Source organism: Clupea harengus, chromosome 1 (genome assembly GCF_900700415.2).
Source record: "Clupea harengus chromosome 1, Ch_v2.0.2, whole genome shotgun sequence".
NCBI classification, from domain to species: domain Eukaryota; kingdom Metazoa; phylum Chordata; class Actinopteri; order Clupeiformes; family Clupeidae; genus Clupea; species Clupea harengus.
In genome coordinates this window covers 4328214-4344358 of record NC_045152.1, presented here as the reverse complement: position 1 = coordinate 4344358, position 16145 = coordinate 4328214, and the positions used below count along the sequence as shown (strand labels likewise).

The 16145-nt window shown below is 44.0% G+C and overlaps 1 protein-coding gene across 1 annotated transcript in view; it reads right to left on the bottom strand.

The window, feature by feature from the left end:
* LOC105907859 (integrin alpha-3-like) overlaps window positions 1-11788 on the bottom strand; it is a 39071-nt gene extending 27283 nt beyond the window's left edge. Inside the window, exon 1 of the mRNA XM_031564892.2 lies at window positions 10935-11788. Within this exon, the coding sequence (XP_031420752.1) occupies window positions 10935-11320 (386 nt within the window). The 5' untranslated portion in view covers window positions 11321-11788. The remainder of the gene's footprint in view (window positions 1-10934) is intronic.
* Between the last annotated feature and the right edge of the window lie 4357 nt (window positions 11789-16145).

The window sequence follows — 16145 nt, the reverse complement described above, 5'->3', positions numbered from 1 at the left end:
TGACTCATTTCCTGCCTCTCCCTAGGGTGCATTCACACCTAGATGAAGGTGTGTCCGGTGCCCTCCTGTCAGACTGCCCTGCGGGCTCATGATTTTGGGCTCACCTTAGAAGACGGTGCTGAGAACTACAGATCATTTCGGATCATTTTTGATTCAGATCATTTATCAAAGCCTGCATTCATCAGACTACAAGACAACAAATTGTAAAAATGAGCATGGCCTTGGATTGAATAAAACAAAACTGATTTTAGAAGTAATTTTATGAACCTCCAAGAATATACCAACTTCCAATGTGGCTGTGAAGTTGTGAACAAAGCAAAGTGCATGGCAGCATGATCATATCAAAGTAAGAGCGTGGGAAAGTAAGAACAGGATGTGTCTGTTTACACACACAACCACTCTCACACTAACCACTGTCTTATTCTAAATTGTGCCTCTTGGTTTGCACACAGTACCAGTCTCACACTCACCACTGTCTTATTCTTAACTGTGTTGCAACTGTTGGCATCTTGGTTTGCACACATGACCAGTCTAACACTAACCATTGTCTTACTCCGAACTGGTGGCAGCTTGGCTTGTCTCTTTATCGACAAATGCAAACGTAGTCTGGTTGTCTTTTCAGTTTCTGTTCATACAGCTCTTCTGCTAAAATTGTAACACGCCAAGTAGATGTGGGGACGGTTGTGGCCCAGACACTCACACCTGGACCACAGATCACAGAACCTCCTTTGAACTGCATCTGAAGCCTCTCAGGCCGTGAGATGACCCCAACCATGAGAGGAGTCCGTATATTTTCCTTTTTTTTATGAAATGTAGCAATGATCCGAATGCACAAATGGCCTGATCAAAGTTCCACACAGCCCTCATATGGATACATAATGCAGTTGAATTAACTGGCACAAACCTACCAGCTTCACCTCAGCCCACATGTGGGCCCTGATCGTATCACCTCCACTGGGGTTTGAAGTCATTTGCTGATAGTTCAGCCTGAGAGGATTGAATGGTATGCAGGCCTCCAAAAAGCCTTAACCTAAGTGAAATCAACCATAGAAGCCAGCCCTGCCTCACCAGCATAAAATGTGATGCTGTATAGTGTTTGCTAAGCCACAGTAGATTGCCATAGAGATAACAAACAAACACGGCTGATTAGGAATATTCATTTTCTCGAATACAGTAGGAATCACAATAGGAAATGCCTTGGTGCTCTCTTGTCAAGAGGCTACATTTATATTGAGGTTTAAGCTCTTGGAAAGATACTGCAAAAGGAAACTGTGCTAATTGCACAGCAAAGTGAACCAAGCAGAACATAAAACAAATAGCAACTTTGGAGAAATGCAGTGGCGAGGTGCTAGGCCGAGGTTTCCTGTGTCTGACAGCGGGTGTGGGAACAAGTTCAGTATTTTTCTACTGTCTGTGCGAAAAGCCTCAAGCATCTTGTGAAGACATCTTGTGTCACAGCAATCAGTAGTATCAAAGTATCAAAGCCGACATTAAAGACTCACTGGACATCAGTCCTCACTACAGACTGCCAAGCAGGACGTCACTCCCAAGCTTCACGCACAAGCCAAGTTCACGCCCATGCAGCAGGCTTCCTCTTGGCTCCAAGCCCTCTCTCAGGAGCAAGCAGCAAGTCTGCTGTCAACTAACTACGGACATCAACGTTAACAATCCATGAAGAGACAAAGCACAATACAATATTGATTTAAAACATTTTAGAAGTTTATTAATTCATATATTTAAGAAGTGTAATGATGAACCACAAACCCAAACTTTACACTGTTTAATGCATGTATGAATAAAACTCTACACAGTTTAATGCATGTATAGGTGAAGCATTCATCTGTTCACTCCATGCTCTCACAAAGCATGCGGCTGTGCCACAAGGGTGCCATATGGCTCTGAACCAAAGTCATCATATGGATACATTTGGGTTTCAGATTTTTATGAGGCCATTCTGAACAAAATACAGCTTAATTTTGGAACCTTCAGCCAGACACAGTAAAACAACACGATAAAGGGTTGGATACAGACCGCCAGACAACCCGTTCAGTGGCATCATCATCTGTGCGCACCAACCACCAATTCAGCCGAAATTCACTTACATTCCTTTTTACGATCGTGCTTCTCTGGTGAACAATGAAGATGACTATCAGTGTAAGTGCCACTGCGATACTAGCGAGGGACCACTTAAAATAACCCAGAACAGAGGGCTAACTTTTTCTGAAAGGTCAATTCTCATGATTACGACGGTTCAGATAATGGACGTGGCCCGTCTCCTGTCGCATTACTGGGGGGGAAGGGGTGAGCCCAGAGGACCAGGAAGTAATTGTAAAGGAAATGGGGTCTGAAGGTTGCAGGGCATCAGAAACGCGAGCACAAAGCTCTCTTTCACTACACACGACCCGAAGGGGTCACGATGAAACTAAGGGGCTGTCGAGTGGTCAGACCTTAATGAACACCCTGCATGAAAATCTTCAAAACTGACGACACATCCCACACACACACAGCCTGCATTCCCACCCTTCCTAATGAGTCCACCAGTTGGGCTGGCGTTCATGTCCAAGACATCAGCGGTGTATGATTGCTGATTAATACCAGGCCACATTTCCAACACCCACTCTCCCCGAGAACACGAGCTTAATGCGTTCAAGTCATGGCAGTGCGTTCAGTCAGGCTGTGTTAGAAAACCATCCCTGAAGTGATCGCTCTCATTCGTGTCACGGCTAGCATTATCACAGCTACGCTATCTGACAGGTATTTCCTATTTGGGGTTGTGAAAGTGTGCCTCTGGTATTCTCCTTTGTCTAGGATATAAGCGCACACACGCTGTTTGTCAGGCAGAGCAAAATGGTAATGAAAGGTTCATTTTCCCTTTATGAAGCATACATCATTTTCTCTAGTCATTAGTGAGAATTGACTGGATCATCTTCATTACAAAAGCCAGAACCTTAGCGGGTGGAGTGGAGACCCATGTTGTTCTGGGTGAGATGAATGGCCTGAGAGGGAGAGCGCTAATGCTGGCTGATGCTAACGGCATCATTAAAGGGGAGAAGTCATTAAGGGTGCAAGTACTTCAATCAGACATCCAGGGCACAGGGCACTGGAAAATCACCTCCAATAACACCACTGGGGTCAACAAACCAGTCTGATACATTTCCTTAGCACACATCAGGGTGACGGGTGCCTTTAAGCATACACGCCAGACTTCAAGATGGCTAAGTGGCTAATTAGTGGCTAATTAAATCATCTCTACAATCTATACACATGTTCAGGGTGATGAATTTGAATATAGAAATAGTCTCACATGCCTCAGCAATATTACTCATTTCACCAGGTTAACTATAATATACCTTGTAAGCGTAGATTTAAAGAGAATAACGGCGCTAAAGCTGAACGTACGAGTTGTAGCGCATTGAAACAGTAAATGTGACCGATCTTCCTAAACGCTGTATACACCCGTAGCGTTGTTTTCATGTCTAAACAACCGACAAACTGCATTTCTGGTGATAACAATATACAGTAAAATGGAGAATACATCTGTTAAAACATTTAACCCCCTAGCAACATACTGCAATTGTACTTCTCGAGTACTACAGCATACAAACTATGAGTGACTTTGATCACTAGATAAAAGACGTCAGAGTGCTATCAGCCCTGTGGTCCACTGTGTAGTAAAAGTCATCACCTCAGGTGCTACATGTCAACGCATTCAATCTCATCCCACTTCGCTCCTCGTTCCCAATTTCCGGGCCAGTTCTTGAGCACCACACGCCTCTCTTTCATCCCAGGCTGTGCGGATAATTGATATATAGCGTGCGGAGATGACGCGTATAGATTTCCATTAAAAGCTGGATTCAATTAGTGGGGAAGACAAACTGAGAGCTGACATAACGAGTTTAAAGGGCCACGGGAAGCCTGTGCTGACCTGCGAGTCAACCCCGGGCCCAGCCTGACCACCACCACCACCACCCCCCATCGCCTCTTGCAGCCAGAGGGGAGGCCATCAAGAGAATTAACAGCTGGTGCAAAGTCTAGAAAAGCTTTGAGTGTTCCTTCAAACACTAAGGGTCCACTGAGTCTTTTCCACACTGTATTTTTCATTCAAGCGTAAAAACACCCCCACTCTATCGTAATGGCAAGTACTCAATTTCAGCCGTGCCTAAAATGAATCCAATCCAATGTCTCTTGAAAATAAAAATAAAATAAAAAATAAATGAATAAATGAATAAATGAATAAATATTTCACAAGCAGTGCAGATACAAGTCTGCTTCACCCAAAGTGACTTGATGACTGAAATGTATCTTTCTCAAAATCTTGGCTGGTTAAACTCACAGGAGGCCCCCTGAGTACTACACTGACTGACACACACACACACACACACACACACACACACACACACACACATACACACACAAACAGAGCCCCCTGAGTACTACACTGACTGACACACACACACACACACACACACACACACACACACACACACACACACACACACACACACACACACACACACACACACACACAGAGCCCCCTGAGTACTACACTGACTGACTTCATCCTTCATCAATGGAGGGGAGATTTCCCTGCAACCCTCAACTCAATTTGGACTGCACCTAAAAGCCCAAATGGATGTCTATGAAATATGGATGGTAGTTTATTGAAGTCCACGTGTAATGCTTAGATTTAGTAGCATGTCACATACAAGTATAAAGAAAAGAGGCAAGCAACACTGATATACTTTACTGGGTCACTTCTCATTTTTTTTAATCATACACCCAGCTAGAGACTTGCTTTCTACTTTCATCTTTCTGGCAAATTCAGAATGAGATCATTTACTTAGGCACTGTTAACGAAAGTGCACAAAACCGTGCTGTTACGAGAAATAACAGATCAGTTAGAATGCTTTTCTACCAATCAGATTGTGAGGCTGAAAAATTACTTCATAAACTGCATTAACATTGCCCTAAAACATTACCATGTAGCATAATGAAACTCTAGTGAAACATATATACATGATCGTAACCTTGGTAACCTTTTGGTATGCGTAACACAGCAACAGGTGCAGTATCAGAAACCTGCTTTGCGATAGTTTCAATCCAAGACCACAAACTCATGACAAAAGGCCGTGGGCTTTGAGTAGAATTTTTCATTTCCTTTCAAAAGTACGCTATGGTTTTTTTCCCCCTCTAAGAGAGACATTTATATTCTTGTGGTGTGGGTTGAGTTCTCGCCTCCTGAAGGCTTAATGGCCATTCATTCATTCTTCTAGCAGCCACATGCCCACTAGACATATTGGCATAATGAGTAGAGATCCAGGCTGCTGTGAAGTGTCTCATTAGGACTAATTCTCTAATTCTGTAGTGCTAATTAACTGGGCTCTTCGGTAGAGATAGGAGCTGAAATAGAATACCAAGGCTGATTCAAGGTCGATTAACATCCTTCAACTGAAAGAGAGTTATCACCACAGTCAGACGATCGTTGTTCAGGGCCTCCATTGAGGGGGCCTGTGCAGGGCTCTCAGCAAATACACAACCAAACACACACACACATATCAACATGCACTGACAAATATAGACATATGCACAAGTGCTGTTTCACCACATGAAAACACGTGGTTGAGTACAGGAAGCCCCTCACAGAGAAAAAAAACCTCCTAAAGCTATTTCTTCCATATCGGATCTAACATTCTGATCTGACGTGAGGATTTGTTCACGCTCACCGTGAGATGAGGTGTGTTTCTGTTGGATGGCAGCTGAGGTGTTCCATGGCAGATTTCTTCACTCTTGTCCCCAGTGTTCATGTTCTGTCCAGCCATCATAGACCGGCTGCATTTAATCATTTCAACGTCTTTCCTACTAATCAGGAATTGAGCTGATTAGCAGACGCAGATGGTTCTCGCTTACTTCGTCAAGGTATAGCCACCCTTGCTGCACAGCTTCTGGCATTAAACTAACGATGACTCAATTGTACATGAATCGCCTTTTTTCAGTTTTGGTGCCTCTTGCATAAACATTGCAGATTGCATAAGAAAATGTGTGGCTTACATCAGAGGCCTGCAGTGATTGGCCAGCAGGGAACCCTAATTTACTGGTAGCTGGTGGTCTTCAGCAGATGTACATAGAGCTGTGTGTGTGTGTGTGTGTGTGTGTGTGTGTGTGTGTGTGTGTGTGTGTGTGTGTAAATCCTAATCCGGTGGCCTTCCGCTCTTGATTAGTCCTCTGATGTCACAGCAGCAGACACAGAAAGACGTTGCATTTCCTCATCTATGGGGCGTTCACTATTCCCTGTGTCTGCTGATAATGACGCTGATAATATCACAGAGAGAGGATCACGCAATACCCCCACAGACATACAGCTTCATGAAGGCCACAACAGAACAATGTCAAGTGCTTTAGAAATTAGTAATGTATGGTCTACAATTTTACATTGATAAATATTTATATTCCTTCTCATTAGTCCTTGTTTTAAACATAAAACCATGTTTTGAAAAGACATTTTGCATTCCACATAATTAAATTAAATTCACTTAACAGGCAGTAATACGGCCAGAATTCCAAAACTGAGGCTGTACTGCACTGTACTGAATCATACCCAGTGACCTCAGCAAAACAACTGTGCTGTTTACGTGTGAGCATAGTGAAAGGCTGTTTCTGTTGGGAAATCTGTCAAACTCACTCACATAGTTTTCCATTGACAATGTTGCATTTATAGACTATGAAGAAAAACATATTTCTTCACATAGCATACAGAATGTGTCCTTTGCAAGTACTCAGTATTCCAGTATATTGCCTGTGTATCTAAAGCACAATAAATACTTGAAAACCACCATTATCTGTGTCAAATATAAGTAGCTGAACTGTAATAGCACTTGGTTTTACAAAATTTCACAGAATCTTTCTTCTTTTTTCTCAGAAGCAGCCTAATCTAAGAATGCAGCGTGAGCCTGAGCCCGAGGCGATCCCTTCCTGTAGAAGACAGAAGCAGAAACAGATAGTTCTCTCTGGGGCAGGTCTGCTCAACATCCATACTGGGTCCACTCTAACACCAGCTGCTGCTCAACATCCATACTGGGTCCACTCTAACACCAGCTGCTGCTGAACATCTGTACCAGGTCCACTCTAACATCTGCTGCTGCTCAACATCTGTACCAGGTCCACTCTAACACCAGCTGCTGCTGAACATCTGTACCAGGTCCACTGTAACATCTGCTGCTGCTCAACAACTGTACCGGGTCCACTCAAACGTCAACATCTGTACCAGGTCCACTCTAACTCCAGCTGCTGGTCAACATTTGTACCAGGTCTACTCTAGCGCCACCTGCTGGTCAACATCTGTACCAGGTCCACTGTAACATCTGCTGCTGCTCAACAACTGTACCGGGTCCACTCTAACTCCAGCTGCTGGTCAACATATGTACAGGGTCCACTCAAACATCAACATCTGTACCAGGTCCACTCTAGCGCCACCTGCTGTTCAGGACTCATTCTGAGTTCAACGAGTGACACAGAAACCTCTGGTGGCACATAACCACGGCCCCACAAATTTCCAATTAGCCAGATCGTTGCCTAAGATGAATTACCAAAACGGGAAATTGGCAGAGAAGATTGAACACCAATGACCACATTGCCACAAACCAAATCAGAAAAATCCGAGCCTGACTATCAGTCCCAGCGGGACCAGCGCAGTCCTCTCATCCTCCACACCCAGATGACACCAGGAAGCCTCTGGACGTGCTCATCCATCCAGGCCTTTATGCAGCTGGAGAACAGCATTAACCACGCAGGGCCAATTTGTCAGAGACAGAGAGCTGCTTTCCTCTCTAGACCAAGGACGCCTCCCTCTACCCTTGCTTTCATGCACTTGAAAAATGGATTGGTCCTTTTGTTATTCATTCTGTCTTTTTCAATTTCTGTAAAAGGCCAGGAATTTTTTTTGGGGGGGGGGGGGGGTCTGTCTTCTGTATTGGTTAATTAAAAGCTTTTTTTTTTTTCCTTTCTTCATATGTTGGTGAAACACTCCAGGGAGGATGTCACTTGCAAACCAATAAAGAACTCCAGACAGGACACCAGTGTGGTCTCCAGTTATGTCCACATCTGGTCCCAATAAAGACAGTCTTCCTGTCCTTCTCTGGGTGCCGACTGCACATACACTGTAAAAACACACCCTTACACAGCAGTGGATCTCTCTCTCTCTCTCTCTCTCTCTGTTCTCAGACGCGAAGTCCCAGCGAGTGTTAATCAACTGCTTTTCAACCGCCAGAAAAGGAAGGACTCAAATCCAACTCTATCCTATAGAGGTCCATTTTCATAGTCAGTGCAATGAAATTGTTGACAGTGTACAAATCCATATATTGCATAGAGACTACTGAATGAAAATACCTGGCACTGAGAGATTGAAATTGGATCTGAATCATTCATGGTTGGTCAATTGAAAGTCAGCAGAGGTTTGCTTCGTGTCCATTACCAACCTGAGTCTGTTTAAGTGCTGTGATTCTTGCCTCTACAGCCTGTATCCCTGTTGACCCTTCGCAAGCTATAGAAAACAAGTATAAATCACAGGAGACAATGAAAAACCTTTTAGCTCTACCTAAATCTAGGAGCCCACACATGGAGCTATATAGGCAAACATAGCAGAATTCACATGGAATTATCTGGAGATAATGGTTACATAAAGCTTGATGTTCTACCAAACTTAGCGGCGCTTTCCACAGGTACAGTGTGCAGGATTTAGGGGGGGGGGGGGGGGGGGGGGGGGGGGGGGGGGGGGGGGGCAATTAGCAGAAATTATCCGTTTCCATGACAGTGAACCAATTAGACATAAAAACGGAAAACCTTGCATGACGTCAAACAAGTGACAAGTGATTTAAAATAATCTAGAGAATTCCGTCTACGCCTCATGCTTCCGACCATTCCGCCCTACATATATGAGCATCCTTTATTGTGGAGGACGGTTCGCCGAAATCCCTGGGGGAAATTAGTTGTACTTGACACAGCAAGCCGTGTGCTCTTTGAACCTAAGAAAACAGCTAGACCATCCACCGATCCACAAGAACAACACACTGAAATAGCTCCTCGGCCTCTCCCCTCCCCTATAGGAAAAACACACAGCTCATCCAGGCAGCTCACACACACATACACACACACTCAAACACACACACACACAGCTCATCCAGGCCGCCTCCATCTGCTCTCACACACACACTCACACTCACACACACTCACACACACACACACAGAGCTCATCCAGGCAGCTTCCATCTGCTCTCACACACTGCGTCTTCACAAGTATGAGCTCTTCAATCAAAGTTGGATTGCAAGTTATTCGGCGAGTCAGATCCCTCTGTAATAAAAGAAAAACATCTTGCCAGTGGCACGGACCACAAGGCTGATGCACGCTCTTGTTATGAAATCCCCGGCATGCCAACTCCCTTGGGGCGTCGAGAAGGAGCCTTGCCTTGTACGAGAGAGCCAACGCTAGTTAAGTTCTCTCAGAAGCCTTGGTCACCACAAATGAAATTAGTGGGTAAATATGAGCTCCACCACTCTTCATGGGAAAAAATCCTGCCTACTTACATAAAGGACAGTAATCATTTGTGTAAGCATTGTGGGTTTTGCGCTTTAGGTTAAGTCAGTGTGTTTTGCAACATGTAATAGCTGAAAGAAGAAATATGTTGGTCTTCTCAGGTATGTCAGCAAGACTGAAAGACTGCTGTTGCAACATCTGAGAATTTCAGAAGATTGTGTGTCTGTGATCTGTACGCATGAGAGAAAGAGACAAATTCAGTGTGTGTGTGTGTGTGTGTGTGTGCGTGTGTGTGTGAGTGTGTGTCCGTGAGTGTGTGTGTGTGTGTGTGTGTGTGTGTGTGTGTGTGTGTGTGTGTGTGTGTGTGTGTGTGCGTACATGTGTCCTTTCCCCTCTACCCTTGACCCCTTCTTCACCTGCTCTAAGATAGATGACACACGTCCAGGTTTTGAAGTTCGATTTCAGGGCAGAGGCTACTTCCCAATCCATTTAGAACTGAAAACCTCACAGGAACTGATAGTGAAAAGGCATGACACAGTGCTTTGCCCACACTCTCACCATGAGAATGGTCTCAATGGAACCCATTGATCACTGAAGGTGATTGGTGATTTTTCAGAAAGGAAAAGTTCACTAAGTGGTTTAGAGCCACTCAGATGAAGTCATTCCCTCCGGCTATGAAAATGACTTCCTCAACTTTGTTCACCTGCAGTCAGAGATGAGGGCTAGCGAAACATGCTCTCTGCTCTCATGCTCTCTGTACATCAGACGTGGGAAAATGATGTACTTTCTTCCAAAGTACAGTGAATGTGATTTAGCGTATTTGAATAACGCTAAGGTGTTATTAATAGGATATACAAGTATAAATGCTACATTATCTGCACCAGCAGAACTTAAAATTCCATTTGAAGACAAGAATGAACACGAACATCGTGTCAGCAATGTGTAAATGATTGGCTCAACCCACACCTTAGAACAACAGTTCTTTAGAAACAACACCCTTTCTTCCCATAGAGAACTGTAAACTTTAGTTGTTATTCAGTCATATATGACCTACTGTAAACCGGTGTTTATCATGCAGAACAGCGAGTACAACAGGTGTCTATGTGAAACGTGTGTGAAGTCGGTTTCTAACATTAGTAACAAAGATATTCCTGTGATTTTTATTTGATTTAGATCATTGTGCGTGGAAGAGTTTCCTCATTTCAGAAAACGAGCTTTTGCATCGAGTTTTCTGGCTGGCAAGATGAACTTTGTACCCTATTTAGTTTTGTAGTCTAACAGTAAAACCCTGGAAATGGTCAACTTTTAGGTGTAGGTCGAGTATGGAAAAACCGACATAAAGGCTTGCACCTGTAGCTGTTTTTCAAGTAGCTAAATATCTTAAAACGTTATTTAAAGGCATACTTACAGGTACCGTTTTTCTCCCTCTGTTTGTTTATGAAAGGCCACAGACAGCCCAAACAAACTGCCACGGGTATTGCCTTCTTTTACAACTGGAAAGCGCACATCCAAATTAAACGCGTCTGTTGGCCGTGGAGTAGCGTGTAGCAAGGTAAGCAACAGGAGACACAAATCCACGGAGAGGCCACCAAGGTGAGATGGACCCATGACTTTCCTTTTCAGAGTTATTTTTTTAAAACTTTTGCAGATTTTCCCCCTCAACGTAGAAACATCCAGATATAAAATGTCGCCAGGGGTGTGCTGTCCCTCCTCTCTCCCCTCTCTGAAGTCTCTTGCGCGGCATGTGCAACGGACTGACAATATCCTAAAGACGTGCTCAGTCAGTGTACACATTAGTCATTCTTCCGGTGTGTCCTAGTCATAAATGAAATCATTGGCTCACTGGCTACGACTGTTGCCGACTCCCTCCCAGAAAGACGCCGGGCACCTTGACACTGACAGCGGACAGCGCGGACACTGGGTTGGATTAATTACGCGCTGGATGTCTGTCGAGTCGTCTCTCTCTCTCTCTCTCTCTCTCTCTTTCTCTCTTCTAATTGCATGTGTGGATTACAATGTGTGTGTGTGTCTACAAACAGATTTCCTTTCATGTCTTCAATGAATCAACAATCATGGAGTGGACCAGAAATTAATGTTTGACGGATTGTTCAAAGGAGTAAACACTAATGTGTAAAAAAAATAAAAAATAAAAAGTCCTGTCCGGCTGATTGTTCCCATTGCATCCGTTTTCTGTTATCGGCCACCCTCAGAAACTCTCTCTCTCTCTCTCTTTCTTTCTCTCTCTCTCTCTCTCAGGGATCCCAACTGATCATTGTTAATCCCCATTATCACAAAAATGTTCATCTCCTGCTTCCTGTTCGGTTTCCACCGTCAATAGCTGACAGTAAACTCTTCCGACCAGACCAGAGGATAAATTAAATGTCTGAGGTTATGGATAGTGCAATGCTCTCATGACCCTTACACACAGAGTTCTGCTAGTAAAGGGGGCTTCTAGATGTTTCTCATGAAGCACTAAGCGCATGGGTGGGCGCTGTTTTTATCACACAATCCAAAATAGTGTCAGAGATCTAAACTCTATATACTCAGAGGTATACACTTAATTAGACCATTCCTAAAAGTATTTATATACAAATTAATATGACACTGAATTCATATGAAATATGAATGAATTCATATGAACAGTTCACGTTCACACACACACACACACACACACACACACACACACACACACACAAACACACACATACACAATCTTGTGCATGAACACAAAGTGTTTGACATAAGAGAGTTTTGGACTCCCACATGTAAGGCACACAGGCCAATCAGGAGCATCTATGAGAGATGGCATTTCCTCTGCTGATCGGATGAAACAGGATGTTTGATGTACTGGCTCTGGCCGGGGACGGGGATCGGAAGACCCTAATGATTTTCATGTTGTGGAACACTGAGAGAGAGAAACGATGTCTTGCAACACACACACACGCACGCACACACACACACACACGCACACACACACACACACACATACATACACACGCACGCACGCACACACACACACACACACACGCACGCACACAAATGCAAAAGCTGGCAAAAGCTGAATGGGGTGTCACGTCAGAGACCGGAAGAAGAAAACAGTAAAATAATAATAATAATAATAATAATACATTTTATTTCACAGCGCCTTTCAAGTCACTCAAGGACGCTTTACAATTTAAAACAGGAGCAAACAAATAACAAAACAATTAAAATTAAAAGTGCAAGTAAAAACAGCATGGCAACTACAGTGAAAATGCAATCCTGAAAAGGTGGGTTTTGAGAGAGGATTTGAACTGAGGGAGGGAGTCAATGTTTCGGATGTCAGGTGGGAGTGAGTTCCAGAGTTTGGGAGCAGAGCGGCTGAAAGCTCTGCTCCCCATGGTGGTTAGCCGGGCAGAGGGGACAGTTAGGTGGATGGAAGAGGAGGATCTGAGGGAGCGGGTGGAGGTGGCAGTGTGAAGGAGGTCAGACAGGTAAGGAGGGGCAAGGTTGTGGATGGCTTTAAAAGTATGAAGAAGAATTTTAAAGTTGATACGGAAGTGAATTGGAAGCCAGTGGAGTTGCTGTAGGATGGGGGTGATGTGGTGGAAAGAGGGGGTGAGGGAGATGATACGGGCAGCTGAGTTCTGGACCAGTTGGAGCTTATGGAGGGATTTCTGGGGGAGACCAAAGAGGAGAGAATTACAGTAGTCGATACGGGAGGTGACAAGGCTATGTACAAGAATAGAGGTGGTGTGGGGGGTGAGGGAGGGACGGAGGCGATTTATGTTACGGAGATGGAAGTAGGCGGTGCGGGTGGTGATGTTGATATGAGATTTGAAGGAGAGTGAGCCGTCGACGATGACACCCAGACTCTTTACCTGGGGGGAGGGGGAAACTATGGAGCTGTCAATTGAGAGGGAAAAACTGTCAACTTTGAGTAGAGTGGATTTAGTACCGACTAAAAGGATTTCGGTTTTATCACTGTTAAGTTTGAGGAAGTTTGAGGTGAACCAGGTATGAAGTGCAGAAAGGCAATCTGTCAAGGATGAGGGAGGAAGAATGGAGTTGGGCTTGGTGGAGAGGTAGAGCTGGGTGTCATCCGCATAGCAATGAAAAAGAATATTGAATTTACGGAAAATAAGGCCAAGGGGAAGGAGGTAAGTAATGAAAAGGAGGGGACCCAGGACAGAGCCCTGGGGGACACCAGAGGAGACAGGGGACGGTTGGGAACGGAAGGATTTGAGTTGGATGAACTGAGTGCGGTCTGAGAGATAGGAGTGGAACCAGTCAAGGGGGATGCCAGTGATGCCGATGGAGGATAATCTGTTGAGGAGGATGGTGTGGGAGATTGTGTCGAAGGCCGCACTCAGGTCAAGGAGGATGAGGATGGATAGTAAACCGGAATCAGCTGCAATAAGGAGGTCGTTAGTGATTTTCAGAAGGGCCGTTTCAGTGCTATGGCGGGGACGGAAACCAGATTGGAACTGTTCATATAAACTGTTTTGAGATAGATGGGAATGGAGTTGAGAAGCAACGATTTTCTCAAGTATTTTGGAGATGAAAGATAGGTTGGAGATGGGGCGGAGGTTATTAAAGTTGTTGGGATCTGAACCAGGTTTGCATTGGATTCAGTTTCTTTACAGTTATTAAGGTAAACAGATGCAGGTGTATGTATCTCTGTAGGGATTCTTTTCATGGAGTCAGACTCTTATAATAACATTTACGAGCCTGTCAGTGGCGTAAACAAGCGGTTCATTTTGACGCGCATGCGTGCCCCATGGGATCCCATTGTATAGCCTTTTCGCGGTTGCAGGTTTTAGCGTTCTAACTCATTTTTGAGTTGAAAAATGCCTTTCACCAAACAACCACCTCATTTATATCTGTTAAATGAGACACATGTGTGTGTGTGTCTACAAACAGATTTCCTTTCATGTCTTCAATGAATCAACAATCATGGAGTGGACCAGAAATTAATGTTTGACGGATTGTTCAAAGGAGTAAACACTAATGTGTAAAAAAAAAAAAAAAAAGTCCTGTCCGGCTGATTGTTCCCATTGCATCCGTTTTCATAAGCTGCGCGTGGGAGCTGTGCGTGGGAGCCAGCAAGCATGTCAGTTGGCTTCTGGCATTGTGCTAGTATTCACGTTTCTCAAGAGATCACATGACACTTTTGATGTCATTCGACACAAATAAGATGCATTGTTCTATTTATTAACATGCACACCACAGACAAGACAATATTTCTAAAGCATTTCCAGAGCTGCCAACTTTTCAAAAAACCTTGGAGTGAGATTCTGTCGGGGGTGACCAAAATTTTGCCGCGCACGCAGCCACACACGTTGGTGGCTCAAATATCAGGGAATTGGAATTAATTTGGCGTTGTACCCATGTTGTGCCCTGCATTCTTGTGGTTTGTAGGGCCCAAACTCGTTGATAGGGGCGGCATACTGGAGATGGACAACATTGGTTACATTCTGTGAAGCAAAGACATAGCTGAAGGTCCACCCCCAGGACATTTTGGTTTAAGTAGATGTTATTTCCTGCATTCTAGTGGATTTTTGGGTGGTATGCTAAAGATGTGCAATACCTGAACTTATTCTGATTCATGTTCATCTGATCATGACTTGTAGGGCCTTCTAGACTTGAGCTGAACATTCAACCAGAAAACTATTGTTGTGCCTCAATGACTGTCTATGTACTAATTAATAGAACTGTGTTTAAGATTTGACCATAGGTTGATTGACATTTTGATTACAATGGTATTCAACTAATTCTTAACTGAAACCTAACCTAGATTGTTAATAATTGTATTCTTAATTACACAAGATTAGTTAGGGAGAAATATTTTTCATTATTCAAAGCCTCCCACCACACGTTCCATCAAACAACAAAATGCAACAAATAAAGTGCTTAAACAGTAGCCTTTTTAAGCAATACAATGGATCAACACACGACAAAAAAAATGAGGTATCAGATGCAGATCAGAAGCTGGTTAGTCATTTTCTAAGATCTGTGGGCAAGGTTGTACTGGCCTGTGGCCTTGGAGGCCTTGATGACCTCTGAGGGGGGCTCCCATCTGAAACAGGGCTCCCATCTTTATTGCCATTATTGAGGACAGGGTGCCATCCAATGCCAGGCTATTTCTGGTCTTAGTTTTGTTCAGTCCCACAACTGAAAACACCCTCTCAGCATCTGCATTCGAATGGGCAACACCAGGACCAGCTTGGCGACGGCAGCAAGCCTCTCAAAAAAATCTAAATGAAAATCAACACAGCTTCATGGAATGAATCCACCTGCCGTGGTGTGATGTCACCCTCATCAAGATATCTGTTAAGTTTAGCCCTGGTTGTGAACCCAATGTTCAACTTTTTCCCTGTACAGATACAGCATATCAGCTTAACATAAATGGTTTAACATACTGATGCAGCAATATCAGCTTGACACATAGGGCAATAAATCCAACCCGAAGCTCACTGTTGGAAGGACTACCACAAACCTTAGGTTTCTACTCATGAAGTGGCAAAAGGCTAGGTACAAGACTGAATATCACATTTTATCTATCACATATCACAGTGTATGATCATACTAATAGCCAAACACTAACCTGGCAAATGGTTTGCCTTCTCTTTATAGGCAA